Here is a 19,840-nt window from a genome sequence, read left to right on the forward strand (position 1 = left end):
GGTAATATGATGCTCATACTAAGTCAATCCTTAAGAAAAAAGAAACTTGACCATATTTGTTTTACATTATTTTGGGAGAATTGAAAATATAAATTATATTTTAGTGTCATATATATACTATTGTAACATTGTAATAGTCTAGATTTTAAAAATTAAAAGTATTGCTAAATTATCTTTTCCGGGTGAATGAATGTCCAAACATGATTTTGGAAAATTAGTGGACTAGTGTAAACATGTTTTGGAATCCCTGGAAGGCAGAACCTTTTTAGCCAAGGCCTCAAACTCCTTCTCGGTTCGCTCTTTGCCTTTGGGGTTGTGAGCCAACATGAGGCAGTCCATGTGGACTACTTCTTTTGTCAAGAGGCTTGAGTCTGGCACCACCGGAAATATAGATTCGGCCACCATCAATTTCCCGTTGTCTGGGAGCTTCGTAGCAGTTATTCAGAAATTTCAAACAGTATCGGCAACGGCGGACCTAGTAAGGGAAAAGGGGGGTCAACTGACCCACCTTAAATATTCAAATATATACTAATGCATTAGATTTTTGAAAGTCCTTGCAGCATAGTTGGAAAATCCTTATTAACTGACCCACCTTATCTCGGGTTCAACTTCTATCCTTTGTCACTTTTATGTATTTTTTTTTTTGTACACCTTCAATACATGTTTTTTGTTTTTTTTCTTATTCTTTTTAAAAATCAAAGCATTTATTGGAACTTGTATACCTTTTTTAATTAACCATGACAAATTAGTAATGTTTTTTAAAAAAAAAATTTTACATTTGTTTAGTGTTTGTGTAATAATATAAAACAAGAAATAATATGATATAATTGAAAAGAAATTTTGACCCCGGTAAAAATAATTTCTGGGTCCGCCACTGAGTATCGGTCGCTCCAATTCATGACATATCCACTGTCACATCTGGGAAATGTTAAAAACCAGATGTTTGGGACTAGTTTCCTAACCTTCATGAAGATGGCATCTGCATTGGGGACATTCACAAACATATCTCCCCCAATATGTTCAATACCTAAATCATTCAACAAAAGCCACCTCTAAGTCAATCTTTAGGCATCAAACTTTCGATGAAAACATATTGAATACCTAAAAGAGAAATATATATAGCTTCCAGACTGGTCCAAGTCCATATCTTACTGGGCTAAGTCAAGTCTCATTATTTGGGCCAACAAATTGAGCTAAGCATTATTAGCCCATGTTGTAAAAAGGTCATAAAAAGGTCTTACCATATTTGAAACCCTAAAACACTCTTCTCTTTAATCACGATTTATTCAAAATAAACTAAAAATTTTAAATTTGAAAATAAGATCAAATCCTCTGCCACCGCTGCTTGTTGAGGACAAGGAGGAGGAACAACGGTCATTTGCGATTTCGAGAAACCCACCCTTTCAAGAAAAGAAAAAAAGATCGAAAATTTACAGTCGAAGAAAGGAAAAAATGGTGATTAAGCGAAGAGAGATAGTGGAGATTACACCAGATCCATGTGAGACAAAGAAGAAAACGAAAAGCAAGCGAAGAAAGAGACTTAGTAAGAAGGAGGAGGAAGAAGAAGAAGACGATGGCATACCTCTTAGAGGTATATTTTGTCTTAAAAAAAGACAAGATATGAAGATTTTCGAGGAGAAAGAGGATTGCTTTATCCTCGATTTCGATCCCAACGATTCATTTGATGCACGAAAGCTCTCCCATAGCCCTGAATGTGACGACGACGACGACGTGGCGATTATCCATGAGAAAGGCCAGGTTTGTTTATTAGGATTCTTGGGTCCTCTGTTTTTTCTGGACATTTTGAAGCTTTACACGTCTCTTTAGCACAATTAGTGATTTAGGGTTTATGTCTCTGTTTTTCGATTTTTAGGTGGCTTGTAGGGATTTTCCACATCCGAGGCATCTCTGCTTGAAATTCCCCTTTGAATCAAGTCAACACGGATCACATTGTAATCAGGTAATGATGATCTTTTGGATGTTGAAACTTCTTGGTCCTTTTTTTAGATCTTGTTTGGGTTCTGATGTGACACAATAGTCTAATGTTTGTTTTAATGTGTCTAGTGTTACTGTTATGTTTGCGATGTGGCTGCGCCTTGTGCCAATTGGACGGTTAGTTATGCTACACCGCATTGTGAGGCATTAGAGAACGCTAGATGGAAGCCTATACGAGATTTGTGCCGCCTTGATGCTCGCCGTCGTGTAACCACTAACAAGTGAAGACTTCTCTCATGTGATTTTGAGATTGATGAATAAGAGTATTGTTGTCTTCTAATGCCTATCTTCAGCTGAATGTTTTGCTTACTGAAGAAACCTTTTTTTGTAAAATCGGTTATTGAGTTTCTTATAAATGGTTTTAGATTTCACTACTTCGCATGACAGTTAGTCAAAGACTATTGACCATTAATAGATTGGAGATTACAAGCTATGGAAAAATAGAAAAATAAAGACTTGGACAAACCAAGATATCTACATATTGAGACAGAATCTAACGAATTAGAACTTAAAAGTCAACGAGATAAGAAGAGAAGTCCGGAACCGGAGAAGAAGAAGGACGAGGTAAGGAGAAACCACCAATGTAAATAACACTCCGGTCATGGGGACGCCGGGGAAGAATTCCGGAGACAACTTTGGCGAGAGCAGCCGTGTACTGGTCAAGTATCTCAGCAAATATCACTACTGCAAACATTGTTTAGAGAAAAACTAATTCCGAGGAATAATGTAGAGTATCAAAAAGTTATTGTGGAATAATATTCAATGGATCTCTGAATATTCGGATCGAGATGGATTTTTGTTGGTAGTGCCGTAGTGGATAATGAAGAAGGTAAGTTATAGGATGGATATGGATTATAGGCGATGTCGTCGGTCATGTGGGTGTGTGTGGACTAGAGATTCTTGTGTGTGGCCTCGTGTCACAATTTTTTATCCGCGTGGACTTGGACGGTACGAATATCTCTACTGTTTTTGTGTTTATTTTATATTTTAAAAGTAATACTATCTGTAAAGAGTATAAATTTGACCTTTAAACGTTAATCTCAACTGTTCCTTGGTTCTAGAATCTCCAACAAGTCAAAAATGAACTAATTGAAAATGATGTTCTTCTTTTTAGGACACCAAACATTGGATCTTGTTTTAAATAGTTTCTGTCCATATTTGTTCTATACACATAGTATGACAGTTGAAATAAGAAAATTATAACGAAATACTATACGATACCAATTATTATTATCAGTTAGTATCAATCAACCTCTAACAATAAAATATTGATGGAAGTTGACATGTTTCTTTACTAGACATGTCACAATTTTGGTCCAAACGAATTAATACAGTGGCAATAATAGCTGTAACAAGTTGTAGTGAACCGATGAGATGAGAGACAATAATTCAATTCAAAAATACCCTAATAATAGTTGTGTGGGTTCTGTTTTGAACCTTGTCGAAGTCTCGAAGAGATTAGTTGTAAAAATGGACATAATTTGTCATGAATGATACTATTAATCAACACATAATTATAATTTAATTAAATGGTAGCCGAGTGATAAAGGCGGGTCCTTATTTCCACACATTAACGGCTGATATCATGACGCGTTTTAGCTAATCATAATGACGGCCAAATTAAATAGCGTGTGAATGGTCTCTTTCTCATATACTGTTCATACTTCACCACGTCGTTTTATAATGGTTAATGAATACAATATTGGGAATTTTAAGATTCCAACTCTATTACAAATGCCAAGGCTTCAAAACTAAAATATATGGTATACCTTAATCCATAACATCTAAATTAAATCGTTAACAAATCTTTAAACCTAAACAAATAAGTATATTTTTATTTTAAAATATGTATACTATATGTTAGTTTATAATTATATATTATATGTGTGTCTCAGTTATTTTTTATATTCCTTCCGTTCTTTAATAAGTGATATTTTAAGTTTCTAATTTTGTTCTTAAATAGATGATGTTTTCAGTTTTCAATGCAAAATTAATTATTTTTTTATTGGTTTTGACGATTTATATTCTGTAGATTATTTTTTATTGGTTGATTAGATAATAAATGATGTTTTAGTTTAAAAATAAATAAAAATTAAATAATTTTTTAATCGATGTACATTTTTCACAAACATCACTTATAAAAGAATGGAGGGAGTAGTAAATACTATTAAATATTATTGTTCATTAGTCAATTACTATTTTTCAATTTTTTCTTCTAGTTATACCCACCATAAGCACCGTTAATTTAATAGGAAAATGACATTTTATTTTTGTTCAGTCTACTCTTTAGGGTAGTGACTAATTTTCTATCCACGTATTTTTGTTTTGATATTTTTTTAGATTTTATTTCTTTGTTTTTGTGGATGCAAGTTGTTTTCACATAAAATTAGTGTTGATTATTTAGTGGATGCTATTTTCTTTCCATTTGTCTTTTTCATATGTCGTTTATGCAAAACCTAAATTGGGTTTTAAGTGTAACATACAAAAAGGAAGAAGCCAAACTGCATTTATATATCAAAAAGTAGCCATATGGATGGATAGAAATCGGGTGAACCCAATCGTGGATCAAGCTGGGCACCGCAGTTCTCATATAAAACTTGCATACACTTATAAATGTTTAAAATGATCAGAGCTGAAGAACATAACATAAACTAATTGCAACATAAAACTACTGCAAGCAAATGAGTAGGATGGGTTAGCTTTTGTAATCGGTAGATTAGCTTGTAATCTTGTTATTGAATGAAATCTTCACATTAAAACCAAAAAAAAAAAAAATGAGTAAGATGTACTTAAAATGATCAACTAAAAGTATCAAGTGGAAAATTGATTAATGACCTCGATGAACTGAATAAAAGAGCAATGACTCACGAACACTCAAGTATATTAATAATCTCTGAGAGATAACGGAAAAACAAAATATTTTTTTAAAAATCATATATGAAAATATAATGGCATTTAATGTGAACCTTAATATTGTTTTTTCTCACAGTTGACATATGTATTGTCCAAGGTTTAAATCAAAACAAAAACTCACTAAGATACTTACTAGTTACTACTAGCTAGGTTACAAATTCGAATTTGCGTAGTATATCTTACACAAACAAATTATACAAACCCAACAAAAAAATTGGATAGCTAGATCTGAAAGTGAAACACATATTAATTCCGATATGAAATCAACAATTGGATATCAATCACAAAATAATTAGTGGCAAATGTTGATGTAACATTGTAACTAGTGAAAATTGATTGAATATATAACCTTGGTTAATTGCAATAAACTATACCCCATTCTCAAAAATAAAGATAGGAAGGAAGGCCGGATTAGAATCTAAATTACACTGAGAACGACAGCTTGGAAATGTAAATGATCCATTCATTTGTCTTGGTTCCATAATGGCAAAATTAGAAAGAAAAAGAAAAAGAAGGAAGGAATACCGAATTCACCACAACCACAAGATTTTGAAATCCTAAATAGAGACACGTCTCCGAGTAGTTTGATGTTTGTGCTTTTGTCTCACAAAATCCATACACTTTACTTTAGACTACCTAATTCCTTTCCCCCTTCAATTTTCTCAAATATCTCTCTCACTCTCTACATGTATATATCAATGTAACTACAACGTTGACACTTTTTATCAATTACATAAATATTTATTTTTAAAGTAATAAATTAGGTCACCCCCCTGGTAGTTGATTGTTTTCAATTATTAGAAAAATGGAATTGACCAGTCATTCCCTACCTTATATCAACTGTGTTTAAATAACCACATATGTCAATTTTAAAGATACGAGTGAATCGCCTTAAAGGCTGAAGAAGATAAAATGGTCCATAGTAAGACGAAAAGCCTGACTTTAATACCGGTACGAGTTGCATGAATTTTCTTCCCTAACTCTTTTAGTTTGTGTGGACTGGACAATGGTTATAATTGATATTTAAGTGTAGTTCTTTTTCATCAACGTAGTTCAAATGACATTTCACACAAAATATTAGCTATATATTATTAAAAATTACATAATAAATTTACAAAAAAAATCTCAATATAGTTACCGTTATATATTTTCCAAAAAAAAGTTAAAATTTTCCTTTATATTTTTTTACTCACAATTGACATATGTATTGTCCAAGGTTTAAATCGAAACAAAAACTCACTAAAATACTTACTACTAGCTAGGTTACAAATTCGGAGATTTGCGTCATATATCTTACACGAAAATTTTTTACAAACCCAACAAAAAAATTGGATAGCTAGATCTGAAAGTGGAATGCAGATTAATTCCGATATAAATCACAAAATAATTAGTGGCAAATGTTGATGTAACATTGTAACTAGTGAAAATTGATTGAATATATAACCTTGGTTAATTGCAATAAACTATACCCCATTCTCAAAAATATACTACACGATATAATGTTTCTTTTATTTTCTAAGAGGGCCTCTACACCAGTGGCTCTCTTCTAGGTGAAGTGTCTCCCTCCCCCTTGTAGGAGGTTACTTATATTATTATGGTCGTGGCCTCGTGGGGCCTAACAAACAAAACACATTTTCTATCTTTCAAAAAAAAATTAATCATCGATAAATTCTAATATATAGTTCGATTCTGCTTTATTCATTTTACTAATAGCAATCCAGAGGATAATTTTATTTCTTAAAACAAGTTAGTAACTTCATTTGTTACTCTCAAATACAACCAATCGAAATACAATTAATTGCCTAATAATGTTTTAAAAGGGAGTTAAGAAAACTATGTGTCCTAAGTTAAACAGGATTATCAGTTTATAATAAAACAGAGCAGGAAGATTAAAGAGTTAATCATAGTTTCTATTATAACTCGATACATATTTTACAAACTCTGAGCCATTCAAAATCCAGAAAAATATTCTACAGACGGAGAGATCAGATCAGACGCCCAGAAAAAAGTCTCGGCCGCCAGAATCTCCGGTGAAAAAACAAAATTTAGATCAAGCGTAGCGCAGAGATCAGAAATCGACGAGATGAGAAGAAAAGTCTGGAACAGGTGAGGATCTAGGAGGACAAGGCAGAGAGAAACCACCAATACGTAGAACATTCCTGTCGCCTTGTCGTCTCGGAAGAACCCCGGCAGTGAGTTTAGCAAGAGCCGTCGTGTACTCCACCAGTAACTCAGTAATGATTACAACAGATATCATGATTAGGATTCGCCGGAAGGTAAAAAAAAAGGGTCTAGAAGTTTCTGAAGTTTGTTATCTCTCTGAATAGAAATTGAATGGTGGTTGGAATCTAAAGACACACCCACTCATGGGTTTATATAGGCCATTATTTTATGCTCCAGTGGTCCAGAAGTTACTCGTACACGTATTTAGCTTTTTAAATTTTGGCTTTATGAATAATAAGCCGCGTGTCACGCGTTGTGGATAATAGTCAGTGTTGGCAAGAAGACAAAAGTGAGCTGTTACTTACGAAGTCAGTACTTAGTACCATACCCCAATTAAAAACATGTATAAAATACTAACACCGTATCTCTTTTAACTTTTTTTTTGGAGCATTTTTATATAGAGATATTTTTAGCTACAAAAGTATTTTTTTTTTTTTTGTGGTACCTATAAAAACAGTTAACGAGTTAATCTTTCAAGTTTTTTGAGGTAACACATTGATCATACAAATACGATGACTTTTTTTTTGTGACGATCTAGAAAATCAGTTAACCAGCAAACCAAAGTAAAATTAAAAACTAGCCGAGTTCGCCCTAAAACTTTCTCCCAGACACGATTACCAAGGTAGCCGCTAGCCTTGGAGGAGATGAGTTTCTTCCATCGTCGTTGCTCCTCCGGCAGCTTAGTTCTCTGATCGGTGTTGCATAGAAGGTGAGATCTCTCGGGTGAGCCTCCTTCCGGCGAGCCTACTCCCTGAGATGACTCCTTTTCCTCTGTCTTTTTCGAGCCACTCTCGTCCTTTCCCGAAGCTTTCGGTTTCTTTCCTCGATCTGAGGCCTCCTACGGCACCTCCAACGGAGCGTCCATCTCCGTCGACTCCGCCAGAACCGCCAGATCTCCGATTTCGCGTCTTGTACGGTGTCTCTTATGCTCAGCCACCACTGGCCGCCGTCTCGTCCTTGTTCATTGCTCCTATTCCGTCTCCATCGTTAGATCTTTCTTCTCTGTGTGTATCTCCGGTGGCCGCTTTTTTTGCGCTACTCCAAGCAGCCATTAAAGTCTCTGCCAGTGACTGTCTTGGCGGGGACTTGCAGTCGTTTACTGCTCTGTGCAGCGGAGTCCAAACTCCATCGATTGTCCCCACCGCTATTCTTCCCTCTGTCCCCCCTGGAAGTCTTGTTGTCGTCATCAGATTCCTCGCTTTCGCCGTGAACTCCTGGGATTGGTTTGGTTTGGTTCAGCCTTGCGTGTCCTTATGTGACAGGTATGTTGCCTTCCCGTGTGCTCCGACTGCTGTAGGCATCTCGTGGGTTGGATTCGTCATGAACTGCGTGTGCACATGGATTCAGACCGGCTCTCTCCCCAACGGGCAGCCCCGACCCTCATGGGCTCTCCTTTCCATCTACATGACGTCGGAAGGTTTGGTATTTGTGACCCTTTGCTATGGGTTACATAGGCCTAGTAACAGCCTTCTGTTAGTTCCCAATTACCTCAGTATGAGGATTTATCAGTTTCAAGTACCTCATTATGAGGATGTGTTCAAATATGATCAAAACCTTGTTAGAATGGTTGTAAGGTCTCCTAAGGGATGGCACTTTGTTAGACAGCCTTTGGAGATTATTATTTCTGGTTTTGGTTTTGATTTGAAAAGTGCAGGTTCGAGAGAGAGCGTTGGCGTCCTTTCTGTTGTGGATGGTTTGTGTGCAAGACTAGGCTTCACGGAAGAGAACATCTGTGTCATAAAGTCCCAACTAATCCAGCCACCACCTCAGAAGATGGAAGTGTTCTTGAGCTTCTCGGAGGCAGCATGGTTTCAATCCAAGATCTTCTGCGGGTTGGGCTGGTGTTTCAAGGACCCACTCAACGGAAAGATCCACCATGGATCTTTTTCAAGACCCTTTGTGCTCTCTGTTCTCGTAGCGGAGGCACTTGCTCTCAAGGCGGCTTTCATGGCGGCTTTAGCATTGGGTGTATCAAGGCTGGCTTGTATTTCGGATTGTCGGGAGCTTGTTCTTCTTTCCAATACCGGTGGCCATGCAAACGAACTAGATGGCATATTAGCGGATTTCGATCTCTTTCGTTCTATGTTTTTGTCTACGTTTGTTCATTTTGTTCCAAGGTCTGAAAACTATGGAACTGAGGCTTTAGCAAATGCTAGCCTATTATCTTGTATTTTCTCCTCCATCGGTGGAGTTTGAGTTTTTTATTAATGTTATTTTGGTTTAAAAAAAAAAGAAAATCAGTCAACCAGTCATCGTATTTGTATGATCAGTCAACGAGATTTCCTAAACTAATTTTGTGACATTTTTCTTTTTGAGATAATGCATTGAGCATACAAATTTGTCATAATTAAGTACGAAAATTCCTGATTTCTGTGGCAACTTAGAAAATCAGTCATCAAATCTTTGAAATAATGCACTTAACTAATTTCCTATAAATATGACATAAAAACGATTTTTTAGAAAACAGTCAAGAAATCTTTCAAGTTTTTGAGATATTGGCATAATGCATAAATACGAAATTTATTAATATGGTAACTTAGAAATCAGTCAACAAATTCTTTTCAGTTGTTTTAGATAATGCATTGATCATAGAAATATGACATAAATACAAAAATTATCTTTATGATAACTTAGAAAATCAGTCAACGAATCTTTCGACTATTTTGAAATAATGCATCAATATCAGACTAGAGTAAAGCTCACAGTCCACAGACAATGGCGGTCGAATCGTTTGTGGTTTCAAAAAGTTTATGTGGTTTTCTGTCAGGAAAACTAGATTTGCACAAAATGTTTTTCTTAACGTTCAGTTTTTTCCTACGTTAATTAATCATAGGAGCCCAAATATGATGACTTGTCATCGTCATAGCACGTAAAATGAGTCGAACATTTCGGTATCAGAAATTAATATCAGAAATTAAGAAAATCAGAGAGAAAGATATCAAAATCATAGTTTTCTATTATATAATATCCAATGGGAATTAAAAAACATCTTCAGCTGTCACTCTTCAAATTAATTAAATAAAAGGGTGTAAGAAAAAGAGAAAAAAACCTCGATCAAAAAAGTAGTAAAAAGAAAGAAAAAAAATCCACAATCGTCACATATCAGAAATCGACGAGATGAGAAGAAAAATCCGGAATCGGTGATGATCTAGGAGGACAATATATAGAGAAACTGCCAATCCGAACGACGTTCCCATCACCTTGCCGTCTCGGAAGAATCCCGGCGGTGAGTTTACCCAGAGCCGTCGTGTACTCCACTAGTAGCTCAGTAATGATTACGATGGAGATCATGATCAATTTTTTCGGAATATTCGCCGGAGAATAATGATCTAGAAGATATATGTCTCTTGAAATCTCTACCCTTTCAGACAAAAGATGGAATTTTGTTGTTATTATAACTTGTGAAAAGAAGAGATCTCTTTATATAGGAGTGGACCAGAGTTTCTCCTCTTACGTCGGTACTATCGTCACTTACTCGGACTCGTGTTTCATATTTTAATATGTTTTCGCTTTACACATTAACAAATAATAAGCGCGTCTTACGCGCAGTTCACATTAGCATAACATTAGCTGTTCTCTAATCTTCTGATCATCAAATGGATTTTGTTTACTAATATTATAATTTAGGAGATACATCATTGTCATGAAAACTACACTTCTAGAGATAAATAAATAAAAGTTCGGAACACTTTTATCACATCATTATAGATTCATAACTCGATTCTCTTGTGAAGTTTTTAGCATAGAACCAAAGTATGAAATTGAGCTCGTTTTCTTCGGTTTCATAAAAAAAAAAAAAAACAATTTATCATTATTTTTATTTCTTTTTGTCAAAGAAATTTATCATTATCTTCCAGATCCTTAAAAATCGTCCGTCCAACAAGATAAGAATGGCCGGGATATGTAGTCTATAGACGAGGACAGTACAACACATATATACCTTTGACTAAATTAACGTAAACAAGTAAAATTTTTATAAAGGTCAATTAAAGAAAAGTGATGTAACCGTGTGGTCATCAATAGTAGAGAATGTTCCAAAACATCACATGTAGTTAAGACTTTTTTTTGCTAGGTATTAGAGTTAGAGTTAAACCCTAACTTCACTATTTGCTGATACTACGAAGTACGAATTCTGTGTATCCATGAAAATATATCCAACTTCTTAAATTGCTGAAAGCTAAAGTTCACCTTCCGATATAAGTACTGTGGACCAAATTTACATCCTATCTGGTTTTCGATCGTCCCATCTTGTTTCATTATCGATTTCGAATTCACATTTCCATTTAGAACAAGATTTTAATCTCCCTTTTGGTAATGAGACGGGACAAGAACATAAATTTGTAAGACTAAAACCATGTATGATTTGTATTCTGGTTCATTTTCATAAATGATGCTAATCAGAAACAAACTTAAATATTGAATTTTCATCATTACCTTGTCTTATCATTTAGTTTGCTAATGATTGTTATATATTGAATTCTGGTATCTGTTTTCTTTCTCGCAAAATACCGTTTGTCTACCTCTTATCTTTTCCATTGTTTAAATTAAATTACTATCGTTTTCAACCGTCCAAAAGGACCAAAACATGGAAACAAATTTCTCTAGACTGTATGTTGAACATTCCGAGTGAAAAAAGATAAATTAATGCTCTCTCTTAATTAATTAGTCAAATGCGACTTATATCCAAATTTGAGACCATAAAATCGTCAAATGAGCCATCGTTCACAAGTTCGACCATCGTCATCATTAGTTAGGTAAAATCAGAAATTGAGAAACGCAGGAGAAGATGAGAGGAGTCGTTCCATCAAAACATCATATAATCTCTATTACTATTAAATTTCGATACAGATTTACAAAACGATTCAAAATCCAGAACGTGGAAAAATCTCAGCCGTCCAATCTTCGATTAGATCAAAAAGAGAAGAAAATCCGAAATCAAAATCTTTGTTCGTCTACTACAGATCAGAAATCAACGAGATGAGAAGAGAAATCTGGAATCGGCGACGATCGACTACTAGTACTCGACGGAGAAGGACAAGGCAGAGAGAAACCACCAATCCGTACAACGTTGCTATCGCCTCGCCGTCTCGATGGAAGAATCCCGGCGGTGAGTTTCGCGAGAGCCGCCGTGTACTCCACTAGTAACTCAGCGATGATTACAACAGAGATCATGATCGATATACAGAAATTGGAAGATTCAGGTAGAGGAATTTGCAGGAGAAGAAGAAGGATCTACAAGTCTCTGATCTTTTGTGTGATTGGTGGTGTTGTGGCTTGTGAGAAATGAACATCTCTCTCTATCTCTTCCTATATATACGAGTAGGTCTCCGTTACTGTTAGTTAGTGACACGGTCTCGTCTTTTTTTTTTTTTTTAATATTTTTGTTTAATTAAAAAAAGAAGAAGAGAAAATTAACCGCGTCGGTTGCGCATTATAATATTTTTAATATTAGCTGTCTCTCTAATCTCTACCGATTATAATAAAAAAAAAATGTTTTTTATTTACTAAAATAAGTCACCAAAACCAAATCGTCGTTGTCAAAAAAACTACATGTCTTCTAGAGGGACCAGCAAATGTACTACTACTTGGCTATATTTTACTACAACGCTTTGTCAAAAAAAAACATTGAAAGTAATTTGATATATTAGTATAAAATACAAACTTACAAGTAATAATATGCTGTTCACGGTAAACTTGTCAACTCTAGTTGTGTTTAATTTCCTGCTAAACTTGCAAATAAAAGTCATTTTTGAATCATAATTGACTGATTTTACACGTTTAATATTCGGTTTAACTTTTATAATATATGAGTCGTGTCATGAGTGTAAATAATATATATTTTAGAACTGAATTTTAGAATTATAATTTGTTTGCCACTGCAAAATTTTACTGATAACTTTACAAAACTACTGTATGGGTTGTCTACTTGTCTTGCATAAACTAAAAATTATGATCTATGTAGTAGTTGTCAATATTATTAATAGAGTATGACAATATTATTTTGATAAACTAAAACAATGCTATATTATTTTGTTTGGTTGGAGGTTTTATTGCACTTAACATATTTGTTTTATTGAGAAAACCACAAAACCAATAACAAGGAGATGGGTTTAGGAATTTACTAGTTTATGATTGGAGCTCTAATCACAAATTATCTGACATAGCATTGGATTATGAATATAGATTTATAGCATATTGTTAAAAATATATGATAGGGTACTAGATGTATCTATTTTGTGTGAGAATAGCAAATATCTTGTCTTATTCTCTGATGAAGCGAGATTATAATTTATTAATAGAAAAGACTACCGTTTGGTGTCAAGAAAAGAAAAAAAGTATCGGTTATAAAATTGGTTAGGATTATATCAAGCTTTTTGTGTTCACAACTTGGCTAATGTTCTACAGTCACATAATTAACATTAGTTTAATCAACAATGTGGAATCATATAAAGTTAGGCAATTTTTAATTTGATATGAGTTGTAGTCGATTGTAACAATCTGAATGAAATCTTTGTTAAATATTAAGTATTATCTTAGCTCTGACCTAATCTTTGATGACACATATCTAGTGGAGTGCCAATATGGCAATATCCTGTTATATTTTAGTTTTAAAGATGATTTTACAATAGACAATTTTATATGCATCCTAAATATCTATGATAGAGGGTTTTAAAACTTCTAGGGATGTTGTTTATTATGTGTAGTTGTATCTTAACACCAAAGCTAAATGAGAGAAATAAGACATGCCATACTTGATCATAAATATAGCATTCATAGATTTTGGATATTTTAGCCGACAAATAGTTTTTTTTTTACTTAAAACCTTGAAAAGTTTTTAGAAACACCATTTTGAATTCGCATGTAACTCTCTAGATGATTTTCTTCCTATCTTGTTTAATATTTGTATTATCTCTAGCTAATTTTGAATTTATATGTATTTTTCATGTTTATTACTCTCTCTGTCCCATTTTATAAGATGTTTTGTGTGTAAACACAAAAATTAAGGAATAATGTTTATTTTTTATAAGAATTTAGCCAATAAAAAATAGACTGCAGAATTTAAATGGTCATAACATACTAAATAAACATAAATTATGCATAAAAATCTGGAGAAATCCTATAAAATGGAACAAAGAACAAATGGTAAAACATCCTATAATTTGGGACAGAAAGAGTATTAGAAATAAATTAATTGATATCTCTTTTTTTTTTTTGGATTCTTTAACACAAGAGGAGTTATCACATTTGCAGATTCTTAAGCACTAGAAGTCTAGAATTTCACTCCATATTTCCAGAATTTTTTAATAATAATAAATATTATATAACCACCTTATTATATCAAACAAGACTATATTACCGACAATTTACTAAATTTTTAATTAATTAAATTGCGATAGTTGACAAAAAAAAAAAATTGCGATACATACCTATTAGTTGATGTGATTTTATACATAACTTTTTGTTCCCAAGTAATTTTCGACACACTTTCCAAATACTTATGATTTTCTATTTCTATTTTTAATTAAAGCTTCCTATTCCTATTTTTTTCCACTGTACAAACTGATTTTTTTCTATCCTTATTTGAATTATAAGTATATAGGAGTAATACTTTTTTTTCTACTATAAAAAATAAGAGCTATTATTTTTTTTGACATCTGGTAATTGACATTGGAAAGCTGTGAAACGAATCTTCGAAATCGAAACTGCGTGGCTCTGCAGCAGCTTACGACCACTGACCCTTTTGATTCCGATTCAATCGAAAGACGACGGATACAAGTTCTCGCCATCGCCGAGCCGGAGCCGGAGTCTGAGCTGACCCTGAGGCCGGTGTCCGTAACTCTTCCAATAGGTTTGTAATTTATGCCTCTTCTGATTCATGACCCGAGTACTAAAAAATCGAACCTTTTTCGAGACTAGTGTTAATCTCTGTCCTTATGCCTCGCTAGACTCTGTTAGTGGAGATACCTTGAGAGATGAAGATCGTTCGCAGGGATTTTGTTCGTAATGGACCCGGAAGCGTTAAGGTTTGATTGGTTCCTTCTTCATCTAGGATTAGTTTTGAGCTCGTGTTATAAACTAGGGCAATTCAAATTCTTTGCTGATATTTTGTTTTTGTCCTTCTGGGTGTTGACAACTTCAATTGAGGGTAGATGGTGGCAGAGGACTCTGATGATTTGTGGTATGCTTATAACTTGATTGCGGTGGGAGATAGTGTAATGGCTGTCACTTTCAGGTACGGTCTCCTTACGGTTTTCACTGCCTTTCTTTCTTACATGGTTGTTCTCCTTGTTAACTTCTTGAGCCACTTCCATTGAAGGGTTAGGCAAACATGCTTTGCTTTTCTCATTAAAATCATGTATCACATTAGAAAAGCAAGAGTTTCATGAAAATCCATAAGGAGTAAAGGGAATTGGTTTTTGGTTAACCAATTTAGTGTCATGAAAGGAGTTGGTAGTTACGATTTTTTCTTGCCTGCTATCAGAAAAGTTCAGAGAGAGATACCTGGTGGGGGAAGAGACTCTGAACGTGTTAAACTGAAGTTGGAAGTACAAGTTGAGGTATGATTCTAACCCCTAAGGGATTGGTATGCAAATTTGTTAATACCTTTGTATTGTAGAAACCTTTTTTTTTTTTTTTTTCTTTTTTTTTCAAATATCAATGCTTAAATTCGCAATGACCATAAATACACTATATTACTTTACAGTCATTTGCGTAATAAAATCAATATTACTTACATATGTTACTTTTTATGGTTGTCTTTTGCCCTTTAATCTTGTTACTCTTGATAGTGGAAGATATCTTAGTCTAATTTCATGGAATGAATCTGATTGTCTTCGGTTCTCTTTATTTGTTCAATTAGGAGGTGGACTATGACAAAGACGGATCTGTTTTGCGCATACGTGGCAAAAATATCCTGGAGAATGAGCACGTAAAGGTAGATGCAAGGTTGACTTTAACCCTATAGATTTTTCTGTGCTGAGCTTGTGTTTTATCGCAGATTGGTGCATTCCATACTTTGGAGCTTGAGCTGAAACGACCTTTTGTATTGAGAAAGGTAGATGTCCTCTTTTTACTATTTTTTATCCTCCAGAAGTTCTGTTCTATTTCTACTTTGTATGTGTGACAGGATGTGTGTCTTGTAATATAGATTATATTTTATGAGTAACGCAATGCACCCTGGTGTAGTGTGGATACCATTTGCAAGCTAATATCTGTAGATGCAGCACCACTTAATGTTAATGTTTAAAATTTGGGTTATATATTCGATAACCATCAAGATTTATTTTGTAATGCTTAGAGATATAATTACCTTTAAATATGGTTATTAAAGTGCACGATCCCATTCTTAAGAGTTTTAAAAACTAGGTAAAGGCTGTCTTACAGTACACAGGTCTTGATGTTTTTTCTGTAGCAGTCTGCTTAGCGTGTTGGTGATTAATTTGAACTTTGAAATCCCCTTCTTATATTAAAACTTCATTTGTAATCGTAGTGTGTACATGGCTAATTTGCAGGAAATTTGGGACTCAATGGCTCTTGATACACTCAAGCAGGCCTCAGGTATGCTGCTCCATTTATTCCTCCTAATCTTAATTGTCACAAAACTGGGAAGGTGTCCGTGTTGATTGGTTGGCACATGATCCAAGATCTGTCTCCTTGTGGTCTAGTCTAGTAGACATCAAATCCAAGGCATTAGTTTACAAAATTTTACATGCAATATACCAGAACTCTACTTTTCTCTCCATTTTATCTTATGCTCTTAGGCCTGCAAGTCAATTTAGTTCCTTTCCTATTTTTATGTGGCTGTTCAGACGAAAAAGCATTTTTCTTAGAAATTTTTTAAGCCTCTAAGACCCTTGCTTATCCATCAACAAGCCTTAACACGCTTTTAATAAACCCTCCAGCCAATCTTTCACAAACGTGATTTGTGCCCCGTTAAGCCTTTTTCATTTTAAAAGCTAGTGGTTCAGTATGTCATGTGCTTTGATCTCATGTTATCTCCCATATTTTCTTCCGGGTTCAAATTTATTTAACTTGTCTTATGCACAGATCCCGCTGCTAGTGCTGATCTAGCTGTAGTTCTAATGCAAGAAGGACTGGCACAAATCTTCCTTGTCGGCAGAAGGTACTGGTTGCACTGACAATGTCCTTTGTCTGTAGAATTTGTTATTTCCTAGTTTTTGTTTTGACAACATGTGGTTCTCTTTTTTCACCTGGGTAGTTTTCGCTGAACAAGTATGAAAGGGGTCAAATAGAATCATCCAGTTCTGTTCTTGTTTAATTCGTTGTCTTGTTTGGCAGTGTGACAAGTAGCCGTGCACGAATAGAAACATCCATTCCTAGGAAGCATGGACCTGCAATTGCTGGTTACGAGTCTGTATGTTCCTTCGCCGTTTCGTCATATATGTGCCCAAAATTCGTTTACATATAATCCCTTCAATTTATGTGTATTTTGTTTCTCTGTAGGCTTTGAAGAAATTTTTTGAGAATGTTCTGCAGGTTTGTTTAGCTCTCAGAATGTTGATGTTTTCTTTTTTTGTTTTCTAAAAACATACCACAAAAAAAGCGCTCCAGAGTTTCACATTTCTAAAAGTCTATCGCAATATCACAGGCCTTTGTGAAACATGTTGACTTCAGTGTCGTTCGCTGTGCAGTGATTGCAAGTCCCGGCTTCACAAAGGTTTTCTTTTTGTCTCTCGAAGACGATTTCTAAATTTTCATGGTTAATCACTTTTCAAATTGCAGCTGGACAAGGCTTACAAATTTCCCATACATATATGACACACATGACCGTTTGATTGTTTCATTTCTTCAGGATCAGTTTCATCGCCACTTATTGTTGGAAGCAGAAAGAAGACAATTGAGACCTATCATTGAGAACAAATCACGTATAATATTGGTGCACACAAACTCTGGATATAGGTAGTGTTTCTGTGAAATTGTTCATGAAACCTGTCAAAAATGTGTTCTGCCATTCTAAAATATTACTGAAAGCTCAGAGATCTCTGCTGTGGATCTAAGTTGCTATCTGCTGGATAAACCTAATAATTTGTTTAGCAGGAAAATTCATACACTTGTTTTATATTTTTGTTAACAATGTTCAAATTGACCAGGTTACCTTACTTTAGTTATGTTTTAATTCATGCTCCTGGTGGCTATCAGTGTTAAACAGTTCACTCTTCTTGTTGTATTTTTTTTTGCTTGTTCACTTCTAAACAGCCTGTTATTCTGCTCATGCAAATTTTCTTCGATTTGTGACGTTATGTTTTGGTGCACAGACATAGCCTGGGCGAGGTTCTCCATGCTCCCAACGTGATGAATATGATCAAAGATACTAAAGCAGCAAAGGAGGTGATTTAGAATGTTATCTTTTCAATATTTTTTAATTGCTCATTCAAAACTGGGTAAGGTTAAAAGGGTCTTTATCGTCATTTGGGTATAATATGTTCTAGTTGCTTATTTGAATTCATGTTAACCAAACCAGTCAGCTATTCAAAGGCTCAGTTCGATCATTTTGGTTTTATAGAATGTATGGCCTGTCAAATAAGTGCTGTTCTGTAGTCATCTCGTTACAAGGAAAGCTTATAGTTAGGTCACCGGGAGGCATTAGGATTCTCTAAGCAACATTAGTACACTACCATGAGTGGTATTGGTCCATAGTAATCATTTGCTCTTATCTTCTCTAAGAAAGAACACTGTATGAGGTCAGTAGTAATAAACTAGATATTGATGGATAAAATTCTCGTAAGCTGAATGGTGGATGGAAGAAGCTTCTTCTAGATCATATTTATGCTCACTGTTTTGTGAATTTTGATCTCTGTTATCTGCATTTGCTATTGAAATGTACCTTTGTCATCCCCCTGCCTGATGTGAATTTGCCTATTGCAGGTTAAAGCTCTCAACGATTTTCACACCATGCTTTCAAATGTCAGTTTTTATTTTGCAACGAACAGAAAGATTCTCTTTTAAGAATCTCTCAATATGCATTGATATCCTTTTGCTTTTTAATCCAGGATCCAGATCGGGCATGCTATGGACCAAAACACGTGGAAGTTGCTAATGAACGAATGGCAATCCAAACGCTTCTCATTACGGACGAGCTTTTCAGGTTTAGTAATGGAAGTGAATACCTGTTACAATGCGGTTTTTGTAGTTTTTAAGAGGCAAACGTGATTGATACTGACATTACAAATATGTAATATTGGTCCAGGAATTCTGACGTAAAAACAAGGAAGAAGTATGTGAATTTGGTGGAGTCGGTGAAAGATTCGGGAGGAGAGGCTTTTATATTTTCGGCGATGCATGTGTCAGGGGAACGTGAGTGTTGCTTCTTTCTTATGTTAGTTAATTTGTGATTAGATTATGTTTTTGTGCCAATAAGTGTTGATGAACTTTGCAGAATTGGCACAGCTGACTGGAATTGCAGCTCTTCTCAGGTTCCCTTTACCAGAACTCGAAGACATTGAGATGTAAAATATGTTCGGCTTACAATGCGCAACAAATCATATAGGTCTCATATTTTATTAGTTTGTTTCACTCAGTTTCATAAAGAGAGTTTTTTAACTCTTTACAAATTATAAGTTAAATCATTCGTTGCTGTCTATAAGAAAAAAAACCATAGAGTCAACAATGTGAAACGTTTTCTTTCTGATTTTTAAAACATATTTGTGGAGCACTATTGTATACATACAATTGATTTTGTAAGAATTAT

At 34.6% G+C, this 19,840-nt stretch overlaps 6 protein-coding genes across 6 annotated transcripts; 2 read left to right on the forward strand and 4 right to left on the reverse strand.

Annotated features, from left to right (window-relative positions):
- The first annotated feature begins 1,286 nt into the window (after positions 1-1,286).
- On the forward strand, positions 1,287-2,366 carry LOC9305622. Its single transcript, XM_021016553.1, has 3 exons — positions 1,287-1,758; positions 1,874-1,960; positions 2,065-2,366. The coding sequence occupies exons 1-3, from the start codon at positions 1,453-1,455 to the stop codon at positions 2,218-2,220; spliced, it is 549 nt and encodes a 182-aa protein (XP_020872212.1). The 5' UTR covers positions 1,287-1,452; the 3' UTR covers positions 2,221-2,366.
- A 16-nt stretch (positions 2,367-2,382) lies between these two features.
- On the reverse strand, positions 2,383-3,308 carry LOC9303559. The gene has a single exon (XM_021016554.1). It carries the CDS (start codon positions 2,687-2,689, stop codon positions 2,504-2,506), a length of 186 nt encoding a protein of 61 aa, XP_020872213.1. The 5' UTR covers positions 2,690-3,308; the 3' UTR covers positions 2,383-2,503.
- A 3,484-nt stretch (positions 3,309-6,792) lies between these two features.
- Positions 6,793-7,260, reverse strand: LOC9305623. The gene has a single exon (XM_002869506.2). The coding sequence runs from the start codon at positions 7,163-7,165 to the stop codon at positions 6,977-6,979; it is 189 nt and encodes a 62-aa protein (XP_002869552.1). The 5' UTR covers positions 7,166-7,260; the 3' UTR covers positions 6,793-6,976.
- A 2,805-nt stretch (positions 7,261-10,065) lies between these two features.
- On the reverse strand, positions 10,066-10,536 carry LOC9303560. The gene has a single exon (XM_002869507.2). The coding sequence runs from the start codon at positions 10,420-10,422 to the stop codon at positions 10,234-10,236; it is 189 nt and encodes a 62-aa protein (XP_002869553.1). The 5' UTR covers positions 10,423-10,536; the 3' UTR covers positions 10,066-10,233.
- A 1,394-nt stretch (positions 10,537-11,930) lies between these two features.
- On the reverse strand, positions 11,931-12,466 carry LOC9305625. Its single transcript, XM_021019810.1, has one exon. The coding sequence runs from the start codon at positions 12,301-12,303 to the stop codon at positions 12,094-12,096; it is 210 nt and encodes a 69-aa protein (XP_020875469.1). The 5' UTR covers positions 12,304-12,466; the 3' UTR covers positions 11,931-12,093.
- A 2,304-nt stretch (positions 12,467-14,770) lies between these two features.
- On the forward strand, positions 14,771-19,836 carry LOC9305626 (protein PELOTA 1). Its single transcript, XM_021016559.1, has 17 exons — positions 14,771-14,980; positions 15,078-15,155; positions 15,282-15,364; positions 15,614-15,689; positions 15,992-16,066; positions 16,130-16,186; positions 16,644-16,689; positions 17,179-17,254; positions 17,431-17,506; positions 17,596-17,628; positions 17,741-17,809; positions 17,945-18,051; positions 18,408-18,480; positions 19,018-19,056; positions 19,143-19,237; positions 19,340-19,446; positions 19,529-19,836. The coding sequence occupies exons 2-17, from the start codon at positions 15,105-15,107 to the stop codon at positions 19,600-19,602; spliced, it is 1,137 nt and encodes a 378-aa protein (XP_020872218.1). The 5' UTR covers positions 14,771-14,980; positions 15,078-15,104; the 3' UTR covers positions 19,603-19,836.
- The last annotated feature ends 4 nt before the right edge of the window (positions 19,837-19,840 follow it).

This window comes from Arabidopsis lyrata, assembly GCF_000004255.2.
Source record: "Arabidopsis lyrata subsp. lyrata unplaced genomic scaffold ARALYscaffold_7, whole genome shotgun sequence".
NCBI classification, from domain to species: Eukaryota; Viridiplantae; Streptophyta; class Magnoliopsida; order Brassicales; family Brassicaceae; genus Arabidopsis; species Arabidopsis lyrata.